This window comes from Neovison vison, chromosome 6 (genome assembly GCF_020171115.1).
Source record: "Neovison vison isolate M4711 chromosome 6, ASM_NN_V1, whole genome shotgun sequence".
NCBI lineage: Eukaryota > Metazoa > Chordata > Mammalia > Carnivora > Mustelidae > Neogale > Neogale vison.
Genome location: NC_058096.1, coordinates 210,746,863 through 210,759,225, shown reverse-complemented (window position 1 = coordinate 210,759,225; position 12,363 = coordinate 210,746,863). Strand labels below are relative to the sequence as shown.

The window sequence follows — 12,363 nt, the reverse complement described above, 5'->3', positions numbered from 1 at the left end:
TGTAACAGCTCTGTAAGTGTTTTTTTTTTTTCCATCCAGGTTGCTGGTGATAGAGATATTTCTTGTTGTTTTCTTAATCTATCCCTCAGTATCAGCACACATTATATATTTGATGACCATTCTGATTGGCCTTTATTATGCACCCCCATATATTACTCTCCTTCACCTTTTTTTTTCCTTTTTTTGCAGTTACTAGGATTTCAGATGATTTCCTCAGATCATTTCTTCTGAGTTGACTTTTGGAACATACTTTCACCAAAACATTTTTATTGTTGTTGCTGTTGTATTTTATTTTTTATGTTATATTAGTCACTATACAGTACATCATTAGTTTTTGATGTAGTGTTTCATGATACATTGTTTGCATACAACACCCAGTACTCCACACAATCCATGCCCTCCTTAATAGCCATTACCAGGCTTATCCAGTTCCCCACAGCCCTCCCTTCTAAAACCCTCATTTGTTTCCCAGAGTCCATAGTCTCCTGTGGTTCACCTTCCACTCTGATTTCTCCCCCTTCATTTTTCCCTTCCCTCTCCTAATGTCCTCCATGCTATCCCTTATATTCCACAAATATAATATGACAATTGACTTACTCTGCTTGACTTATTTCACTTAGCAAAATCTCCTCCAGCCCATCCATGTTGATATAAAAGTTAGGTATTCATCCTTTTGGATGACTGAGTAATATTCCATTGTGTATATGGACCACATCTTCTTTATTCATTCATCTGTTGAAGGGCATCTTGGCTCTTTCTACAGTTTGGCTATTGTGTAAATTGCTACTATGAACATAAGGTTGCATATGGTCTTTCTTTTCACTACATCTGTATCTTTGGGGTAAATACACAATAGTGCAATTACTGGGTCATAGGATAGCTCTACTTTTAATTTTTTGAGGAAACTTCATACAGATTTTCAAACTGGATGCACCACCTTGCTTTCTCACCAACAGTGTAAGATGGTTCCCCTTTCTCCACATCCTCTCCAACATTTATTGCTTCTTGCCCTGTCAATTTTTGCCATTCTAACTCACCAAAACATTTTAAATCTTATTTAAATTTGCTTATCTTCTTGCTTTTGGGTTTCTTACTTTATTTAAGTGATGCTTCCCACCTGTAAATTTCATATATAGTTTTCCTGATATGCTACCATATTGTATGGTTACACTTACACTGGGTTTATAAACTCCCCAAATTTGGTGAAATGTCTGATGGAGGGGGTCAATTTCATATTCCTCAAGGTAGATGTCCCTCTATGCAAGCTTTTATTTAGGAATTCAACCTTTTCCAGCAAAACGGAAATACAACCTTGCCATAGGGTAAATATCTTTATACATTGAGATCTAATTTTTGACTGATTTAACAAATAAAAACTGAGCATCTGACTTGGGCCAGAACACTCTAGGAACATTAAATTTTGTATTATTTTATGTCTAGGCCTTGCCCAATTTAATTATTAATCATTAATTATTGCTATTTGTTGCCATCACTAATTTTTGTTATTTATTTATTTATTTATCTATTTCTTTTTTTTTATTTATTCAAAGATTTGATTTATTTATTTGACAGACAGAGATCATAAGTAGGCAGAGAGAGAGAGGAGGAAGAAGGCTCCCTGCAGAGCAGAGAGCCTGATGCAGGGCTCGATCCCAAGTCCCAGGGATCATGACCTGAGCCGAAGGCAGAGGCCTTAACCCACTGAGCCACCCAGACACCCCTCCATTAACATTTTAAAGTATACAATTCAGTAGCATTTAGTATAGTCACAATGTTGTGCAATAATCACCTCTTTCTAGTTCCAGGGCATGTTCATCACCCCAAAAGGAGACTGTACTCAAGCAGTCACTCCCCCGTCTCCTATAGCCTCTAATCTTCTTTCTGTCTCTATAGTTTTACCTGTTCTGGACATCTCATAGAAATGAGATCTCACAATATGTGACCTTTTGTGTCTGGTTTATTTTACTTAGCTTTATGTTTTCCAGGTTCATCCATGTTGTAGCATATTTCCTTGTTATAGTGTGGGAGCTTTCTCATGGCTGATCCATGCCATATCATAGTAGGTGAAATGGAAGCACAGAGACAGTTCACCCAGGGGTAGCTTGCTTTTGCCTTGGTTTTGTTTTGTTTTGTTTTGTTTTTTGCCTGAAAATCCTGGATTCTGTTCTTTGTGACTCTTCCTGCCTAGTAAAGAACAAATCACCCTGGAATTTACAATTTATCTATTTCAGTTCGTTTTGATTTTTCATAGAATTTGGCTTATAGCAGTTGTTTTTTTTTTAATTATTATTTATTTATTTATTTTCAGAAAAACAGTATTCATTATTTTTTCACCACACCCAGTGCTCCATGCAAGCCGTGCCCTCTATAATACCCACCACCTGGTACCCCAACCTCCCACCCCCCTGCCACTTCAAACCCCTCAGATTGTTTTTCAGAGTCCATACTCTCTCATGGTTCACCTCCCCTTCCAATTTACCCAAATTCCCTACTCCTCTCTAACACCCCTTGTCCTCCATGCTATTTGTTATGCTCCACAAATAAGTGAAACCATATGATAATTGACTCTCTCGGCTTGACTTATTTCACTCAGCATAATCTCTTCCAGTCCCGTCCATATTGCTACAAAAGTTGGGTATTCATCCTTTCTGATGGAGGCATAATACTCCATAGTGTATATGGACCACATCTTCCTTATCCATTCATCCGTTGAAGGGCATCTTGGTTCTTTCCATAGTTTGGCGACTGTGGCCATTGCTGCTATAAACATTGGGGTACAGATGGCCCTTCTTTTCACGACATCTGTATCTTTGGGGTAAATACCCAGGAGTGCAATTGCAGGGTCGTAGGGAAGCTCTATTTTTAATTTCTTGAGGAATCTCCACACTGTTCTCCAAAGTGGCTGCACCAACTTGCATTCCCACCAAGAGTGTAGGAGGGTTCCCCTTTCTCCACATCCTCTCCAACACATGTTGTTTCCCATTTATAGCAGTTGTTTTAAAACTATTCATTCCAACATGATTTTGTGATCCCTTCATTCTTTTCATTTTAACTTTTCATATCCTTACATCTTTTTATTTTAAACATATATTTCACCAAGATAACTTGGTGGAAAAAAGAAAATGAACCAAGAAGCTAAAATCCCTTCTCTTTTGGATGTTTCATTACAGCAAGGACAGAGTACAATGAAATAAATGTGTGTAATCGTATGGCATCATCATATGAAGCAAGTTATTCAGTAAAAGGGATAGACTGTAATAGTGTGGGCCGGATTACAGAGCATAGTCTGAGGACACCTTTCGCATGTGGTATGAAATCCAGAATGAGGATTAGAGTGTTCCCATTGGGTTTGTCAAAAAGAGATTAATACCCAAAGCCCAAGAATATCAATGCAAAGATATCACATAGAAGAATGGAGAAAGGGGAAATCTCATCCTCTGTCATACCACATAGAAATGAATCAGTCAAATAATGGTACAGGAGGGACAGAAAAAATAAGTCTTCTATGCTTGATACAAAAACGACCACTTTTTATTGTGTTGTGAATACTTCCTTTTGTCAAGTTTTGGTTTATCCATTTGCTCATTTGTCTTGGATATATAATAGGAATTGATAGATAGATAGATATAGATATGTTAATATCTACATACATTTATATTTTATCAATATGGTTTTGTGTGAATACATTATAAATACATCACTAAGTGTCTTTTGAACAAGTTTGTTCTGTTCACTTGTTAGTGCTGGACATTGGGAGATATAATCAGGTGGTAGGAAGCTTCCAGAATCAAGGGGGCTTTTTCTTCCTCAGAGTCTCTCAGGGACCACCTGAGCTTATTAAATCATTCTTCTCCCTCATTCATTTCATCCCCTCATCTCACTCTCTGTCTTCTGTTTATTCACTAGATTTTTTTTATGTTTGTGTAAATCACAGCAGAAAATGGCTATCCCAATACGGAACCTCCAGTTTATTTCTCCATGGAAGACTTAAGAATTGGCATTTCTGGACTCTGCAGGGGAAAGATTAATGACCTGTCCTTCTTGGGTTGGATCCATTGGTGGGGACTGAAAAAGGGGAATAACACAATCCAAGAGCCATGGTGCCCTGCATGTGTGTGACTTACCGAGTGTGAGCAGTCCCCACAACAGGGCCCCAGGACTCATAAATCCCAAGGTGACACAACACATGGCCCATAACTCGATCAAGAGAGATCACTAAGAAGGGGATATGTTTCAGTTAGGGGATGCCTTTGCAACATGATGAATACAACGTGAGAGGCAGTGTGGACAAAGAAGTCCCTGTGACTAGAGGTTTCAGAGGTAGCAGAGAGGCCACTTCCTCCCTTAGCATGTCTGATGCCGTCTGTTCTCAGTCTCCCTCCAGTTCATTCCCCTTGCAGCACTAGCTTGGCTTCATTGATATGAGCATTGGAAGCAAGTACCTTCTTTGGGGCCTTTGTACTGGCCATTCCCTCTGCTGGGCACACACTTCCACACATAACCCTGCATCAGTCTTTCTCTTAATTGAGTTCTATGTTCCAGAGTCACCTTATTTGCAGTGTTAGCCTAAATACTCACAAAAAATACAATGTCCAATTGTCTGTCTGCTTTATCCCTGTTTTCCTTTTCTTTCTAGCACCTCTCATCATCTGCAAAGTTATGTAAGTCTCTTATATGCTTATACATTCTTTCTACATCACTGTAGGGACTTTTGTTCTTTAGCCCCTATGCACATTGCTTAGGTAATGCCTGAAACACGGTCATCAGTCAATTTATATTCCTAAAATACTTTAAGAATTTCCTAGTAACCCTATAAAATTTATGAGTTCTTAGGGAAGAAACTGATTGAGAAACAACTATATCAGACATGACACAGGGGTTACCTTAAAGGGGGCCATATCCATGCAAAAAATATTAAAATAAATTCCTGGACTGCCAAGTATAAAAAGTAACATTTTTATGTTATTATTATGTTATTTTGTGTTATTATTTGTATAACTCAAATATGTGAGTAATACAGTTTGTGTAAAAGTCTGTCATGTTGTTTCCTTCTTTCTCAAAAGTCACCTCCACCACATGGAACAAGGAAATGATACAAAAATTCCAGAGTTTCTTCTTCTGGGATTATCAGAGGACCAAGAACTGCAACCCCTCATATTTGGGCTTTTCATCTCCATGTACCTGATCACTGTGTTTGGAAACCTGGTCATCATCCTCGCTGTCAGCATAGATCCCAAACTCTACACACCCATGTACTTCTTCCTGGTCAACTTGTCCTTTGTGGACATCTGTTTCACCTCTACAACTGTTCCCAAGATGCTGTGGAACATCCAGACTCAGAGCAAAGTCATAACCTATGCAGGCTGTGTTACTCAGATGTACTTCTTAATAATCTTTTCAGTGTTGGACATCTACCTCCTTGCTGTGATGGCCTATGACCGCTTTGTAGCCATCTGTCACCCCCTGCACTACACAGTGATCATGAACCCCCGGCTCTGTGGACTGCTTGTTCTGGGGTCCTGGATCATAAGTGTCTTGCATTCCTTCTTACAAATATCAATGGTGTTGCAGCTGTCCTTCTGTACAGAGGTGAAAATCCCCCACTTTTTCTGTGAACTTAATCAGATGATCCAACTTGCTTGTTCTGACACCTTCATTAATAACATGGTGATGTATTTTGCAGCTGTCCTGCTGGTTGGCGTTCCCCTTGCTGGGATCCTTTACTCTTACTCTAAGATTGTTTCCTCCATACTTGGGATCTCATCAGCCCAGGGGAAGTATAAAGCATTTTCCACCTGTGCATCTCACCTCTCAGTTGTCTCCTTATTTTTTTGTACGAGCCTAGGAGTGTACCTTAGCTCTGCTGCCACCCAGAGCTCCCACTCAAGTGCAGTAGCCTCAGTGATGTACACGGTGGTCACACCCATGCTGAACCCCTTCATCTACAGCCTTAGGAACAAAGATATAACAAGGGCTCTGAAAAGAATGGGCACTAAGGAAAGCACTTGATGCAATGAGCCCTGGGTGTTATATGCAACTAATGAACCACAAATTCTACCCCTGAAACACATAAGATACTGTATGTTAAATAACTTGAAATTAAATTTAAAAAACACACAACTATCATTGGGGTTCCAGCAATGTGAGGGCCAACTGTTCTGGGGCTGAAGAAGCATCCATGATTGTAGGGTTCAAGGCCTCAGAGCCAAGAACTTCTATTCCTTGAACAGGCTGTGGGAGTAGAATCTGTTTCTTCTACATGTGGTTAAGGAAATCACTTTGTATTCCCCTTTGTCTATATCTTAAATGGCACAAGTTCTATTCTTAAAACTAATCTCATTTCAAATGACTTAAACCATGTAATATAAATTTTCCCCAAATTTCCCCAGAATAATCATGAGTTGTATTCTTCATATGGAATAAAATATACTTGGCCACTAAGCCCTTCACATAACTTTATTGTTGATGAAAATACAAAATTACAGTTTTCCCCTTGACTTTGAGATCTTTTCCATCACAACTTCATGTCTCTTCCTGATAATGTGGACTCTAACATTGCTCCCTTTAAGTCTCAGGCTCCTGATAGGAGTGTACAGACTAGGAAAGCCCAGGTACTCTCTTGCACCCATGTGCTTGTGGACATTCCCACAGATGCTTCCCTGACCAGAGCTTCTGCTGTGGCTGCACCTGCTCCTGGGTTCTCATTTTCATTTCAAAACATGGCTCAGCATCACCCAAAGACAACTCTAACAAAACCAGATTTATCCCTTATAAATTCTGAAGGACACATGGAATCCCAGAGATCATTGGACGAGGTCTCAGAGGTGAAGAGACGCATTGAGAGGGAGATATAGCACTGTCATGAGGGATCTGCCTTTATTGGGGTCCATGACCAGAGTGGCTAGAGGTTTATGGGTTCACTCATTATTGGAGAATTTTATATGATTAGAATTAGCTGCTCAAGAGGAAAAGCAGGGTCACTCATGTGTCCGTATAGACATTACCTAGGGTTTTTTGAAGATGTACTGCATGGCTGGAGCAGTCAGAGTTCTTCTCTGGTAATTGTGTCTCACACCTGATGATACGTTTAGTCACCTTTTTTTTTTTCTTTGAAATGATTGCTTCATCATCATTAGCCATCAGGGAAATTCAAATCAAAATGAAATTAAGATGCCAACTTACACCAGTTAGAATGGCCAAAATTAACAAGACAAGAAACAACAAGTGTTGGAGAGGATGTGGAGAAAGGGGAGCCCTCTTACACTGTTTGTAGAAATGCAAGTTAGTGCAGCCACTTTGAAAAACAGTGTGGAGATTCCTCAAAAAAATAAAAAATAGAGCTACCCTATAGGCCTATAATTGCTCTACTGGGTATTTACCCCAAAGATACAGATGTAGTTGAAAAGAAGGGTCATATGTACCCCAATATTTATAGCAGTAATGGCCACAATCGCCACAGTGTGGAAAGAGACAAGATGTCCTTCAACAGATGAATGGATAAAAAAGATATGGTTCATATATAAAATGGAATATTACACAGCTATCAAAAAGGGTGAATACCCAACTTTTGTGTCAACATGGACAGGACCGGAGGAAATTATGCTGAGTGACATAAGTCAAGCAGAGAGAATAAATTGTCATATGGTTTCACTTACTTGTGGAGAATAAGGAATAACATGGAGGACATTAAGAGAAGGAAAGGAAAAGTGAATTGGGGGAAATCAAAAGGGGAGATGAACCATAAGAGACTGAACTCTGAGAAAAAAAACTGAAGGTTTTGGAAGGGAGGGTATTGGGGGGATGGGTGAGCCTGATGGTAGGTGTTAAGGAGGACATGTATTTCATGGAGCACTGGGTGTGGTACATAAACAATAAATCTTGGAACACTGAGAAAATAAAATAATTTTTTAAAAGAAATGGATGTCTCAAAAATCCAAAGCTTAATGTCAGGCACTTACTCTACAAACATGCCCCAGTGTTTCTTAATAAGTCTCCTGTTTTTACTCTGTGATTCAGCCAACTTCCAGAGAGCCTACCATAGACCCTGGCAAGCACTGATTAGCAAACATATCTCTCCAGTGGAGTCTACATTGAAAGGAAAATTTGATATAAAAAATGTTTGAAATCAGGTAACATGATGTGCCCAGTTTTATTTTCATTTTTCAACACTTCCTTAGCGACTCAGGGTCTCTTCTGATTCCATACAAATTTTTGAATTATTTGCTCCAGCTCTTTGAAAAATACCCGTGGAATTTTCATCAGAATGGCATTAAAAGTATAGATTGCTCTAGGCAGTATAGATATTTTAACAATGTTTATTCTTCCAATCCAAGAGCATGGAATGGTCTTCCATCTTTTTGTGTCTTCTTCAATTTCTTTCATGAGTGTTCTGTAGTTACTTGAGTACAGTTCCTTTACCTCTTTGGATAGGTTTATTCCCAGGTATCTTATGGTTCTTGGTACTATAGTAAATGGAATCGATTCTCTAATTTCCTTTTCTGTATTTTCATTGTTAGTGTATAAGAAAGCCACTGATTTCTGCACATTGACTTTGTATCCTGCCATGTTGCTGAATTGCTGTATGAGTTCCAGTAGTTTGGGGTGGAGTCTTTTGGGTTTTCCATAAAAAGAATCATGTCAACTGGGAAGAGAGAGAGTTTGACTTCTTCCTTGCCAATTTGGATGCCTTTTATTTCTCTTTGTTGTCTGATTGCTGTTGCTAGGACTTCTAATACTATGTGGAACAAAAATGGTGAGAGTGGGCATCCTTGTCGTGTTCCTGATCTCAAAGGGAAGGCTGCAAGCTTTTTCCCATTGAGGAGATATTTGCTGTGGGTCTTTCATAGATAGATTTTATGACGTTCAGGAATGTTTGCTCTATTCCTATACTTTGAAGCATTTTAATCAGGAATGGGCCCTGGTTTTTGTCAAATGTGTTATCTGCATCAATTGAGAGGACCATGTGGTTCTTCTCTCTTCTTTTATTGATTTTTCTATCACATTGATTGATTTGCGAATGTTGAACCATCCTTGTAGCCCAGGCATAAAAACAGACACATAGACCAATGGAACAGAGTAGAGAGCCCAGATATGGACGCTCAACTCTATGGTCAATTAATCTTCAACAAAACAGACAAAAATATACAATGGAAAAAAGACAGTCTCTTCAATAAATGGTGCTGAGAAAACTGGACAGCTATATGTAGAAGAATGAAACTCTTGAAGTTTCTCTTACACTGTACACAAAGATAAATTCAAAATGGATAAAAGAACTCAATGTGACACAGGAATCCATCAGAATCCTAGAGGAGAACATAGGCAGTAATTTCTTCAATATCAGCCACAGCAACTTCTTTCAAGATATGTCTCCAAAGGCAAAGGAAACAAAAGTGAAGAAGAATTTTGGGGACTTCATCCCAAAAAGACCAAAAGCTTCTGCACAGCAAAGGAAATAGTCAAAAAAACAACGAGGTAACCCACGGAATAGGAGAAGATATTTGCAAATGACAGTACAGACAAAAGGTTGATATCCAGGATCTATAATGAACTCCTCAAACTCAACACACACGAAACAGGCAAACATATCAAAAAATGGGCAGAAGATATGAACAGACACTTCTCCAATCAAGACATACAAATGGCTATCAGACACATGAAAAAATGTTCATCATCACTAGCACTCAGGGAGATTCAAATTCAAACCATATTGAGATATTACCTTACACCAGTTAGAATGGCCAAAATTAGCAAGACAGAAAACAACATGTGTTGGAGAGGATGTGGAGAAAGGGAAATCCTCTTACACTGCTGGTGGGAAAGCAAGTTGGTGTGGCCACTTTGGAAAACAGTGTGGAGATTCCTCAAGAAATTAAAAATAGAGGTTCCCTATGACCCTGCAATTGCACTCCTGGGTATTTACCCCAAAGATACAGAGATAGTGAAAAGAAGGGCCATCTGTACCCCCAATGTTTATAGCAGCAATGGCCACGGTCGCCAAATTGTGAAAACAACCAAGATGCCCTTCAACGGACGAATGGATAAGGAAGATGTGGTCCATATTCACTATGGAGTATTATGCCTCCATCAGAAGGGACAAATACCCAAATTTTGTAGCAACATGGACGGGACTGGAAGAGATTATGCTGAGTGAAATAAGTCAAGCAGAGAGAGTCAATTATCATATGGTTTCACTTATTTGTGGAGCATAACAAATAGCATGAAGGACAAGGGGAGATAGAGAGGAGAAGGGAGTTGGAGGAAATTGGAAGGGGAGGTGATCCATGAGAGACTATGGACTCTGAAAAACAATCTGAGGTTTTTGAAGGGCAAAAACCTGGGGGATCCAGGTGATGGGTATTGGAGCGGGCACGGATTGCATGGAGCACTGGGTGTGGTGCAAAAACAATGAATACTGTTTTTTCTGAAAATAAATAAATTGGAAAAAAAATAAAATAAAAATATGTAAAATATTTAAAATAAATAAATAAAAGAAGGAAACAGAAAAGAAAAAAAAACAATGAATACTGTTATGCTGAAAAGAAATTTAAAAAAAAAAGATGGTTTGTTCTTAGTGTCAGGATGACCATAAATATGATGAAGTGAAATTTCAAAACACCCCTTTTTTACTACACAAAATGTTTCTTTTTTCTTTTTTTTTACATCAAAGTTTATGTTGTGCATCTGCTTATTAGAGTCAGAAAAATTGGTGTCCACATTTGAAGGGATTTATTCATTGAGACAAAGGGTTGGTTAGTTTAATGCATGTTTTATCATTGAATCATCTTCCTCTTTCTACTGAAAATTTACAAAGTTACATGGTAATATGGCTCTTTCATTCATGAAATAATTCCATTCCTAATATTTGTCACAAATGCTAAGAGATGGTGAAAGAACATTATCAGCATCATCCATTTTGCGCCTCCTTCCTACTCAGAAATCTTTCCACATGCATGATCAGAAGACGATTCACAGGAAAGTTGGATGCCCTGCCGATTGTGTGGTTCAGAGTCAGAAGTTCTGCACCAATACACATGTCCTTCAGACTGTCCCAGTGACCCAAAAAGGAGCCCGCATATAGTCACTTGTTCATAATGTCACCAGAAATAAACTTGAATAACAATGATCATGACTGCTCTCCTTAATATCAGATCATAAGCCACAAATAGAATGCAGCACATGTTCTAACTGTCTTTGGTCTGTTCATTTGGATTATTGTGTCAGTCAGTTCATGCTGTATAACAGGCTCTCCTTGTCAAATGGGATATCATACTGAAGTGGGGTGGCTGAACACAACAGTCAAGAAAGAATTCTTAAGACATTTTATCATGCATAAATGTGATTTTATTATAGTATGTGGGCAAGTTATATGGGCATAAAGAGGTGGATCAGGATTCTGAAAAGTGACTGATTTTTTATTTTGGAGTTTGTAGAAGGAGGAGGTAGAGGTAATATAAGTTTCTATGGAATTTATGCTGAACATAAGGTTTACAGAACCCTGCAGCTTGGATTATTGCCAAGATATGGTTGCTTTTAGTCTATAATAAAACATCAATATGAAGGCAGACATGATTCCTGGAGGAGTGTAACGTTCTCCACGTCTCAGGGATTCATCAGGGGCTGCAGGATGTAAGGAAATTGACTTTTGCCTACATTTTCTTGCCTTTGTTTTCCTCATAACTAATACATTTACAATCAAATGGCATTTTATTCTGGATCTCTAGTGAGCTCCTCATGGGTCTGGAGTCAGATGTGAAATCTATGTTGCATTTCTAAGGTTCATAAGTGCTGTTGTATGAAGCTATAGTGCTCTTCTTTTTCAGCCAATTTATGGCCTTATTGCCACATTTCTATATGTAACATACTCTTCTATTACAAATTAAATGAACTCTTGTGGATTGTTTTACTTTCTTCCCACTGTTCCTGTATCCATACAACTCTTGCTTTTCTTCCCTGTTAGAAGAGCTCTCTCCCAGACCTTCAATGGAGAGTCAACTACCTATGCTCTAGATCCTACCATTAGCCATGCACCACAGATATCTCCCTACTTTATTAAATCACAGGAGTATAATTACACACAATAAACTTCAGATTTAGAGTGCACAGTTTGGTGAATTAAAGGAGCTACATAAAAATGGAAAAAATGAAGTGATTAGCACAAGTTTCCATTTGTGTATAATTTAAGACAGTTCCATAAACCTTACCTGTATTGTTAGGTAATTATTACTTCTCCAAAGAAGACATACAAATGGCTAATAGACACATGAAAAGATGTTCATCATCATTATTCATCAAGGAAATTTAAATCAAAACCACATTGAGATACCACTTTACACCAGTTAGAATGGCCAAAATTAACAAGACAGT

At 38.5% G+C, this 12,363-nt stretch overlaps 1 protein-coding gene across 1 annotated transcript; it reads left to right on the top strand.

The window, feature by feature from the left end:
* The first annotated feature begins 5,076 nt into the window (after positions 1–5,076).
* LOC122910697 (olfactory receptor 7A17-like) lies at positions 5,077–6,146 on the top strand. Its single transcript, XM_044255314.1, has 2 exons — positions 5,077–5,985; positions 6,123–6,146. The coding sequence occupies exons 1-2, from the start codon at positions 5,077–5,079 to the stop codon at positions 6,144–6,146; spliced, it is 933 nt and encodes a 310-aa protein (XP_044111249.1).
* The last annotated feature ends 6,217 nt before the right edge of the window (positions 6,147–12,363 follow it).

Excerpts from the sequence above, each read along its gene's own strand:
- LOC122910697 (XM_044255314.1), top strand. The coding sequence starts at position 5,077 with ATGGAACAAGGAAATGATACAAAAATTCCAGAGTTTCTTCTTCTGGGA. Across the intron at positions 5,986-6,122 it reads TAACAAGGGCTCTGAAAAGA|ATCATTGGGGTTCCAGCAAT; the intron begins ATGGGCACTAAG and ends AAACACACAACT.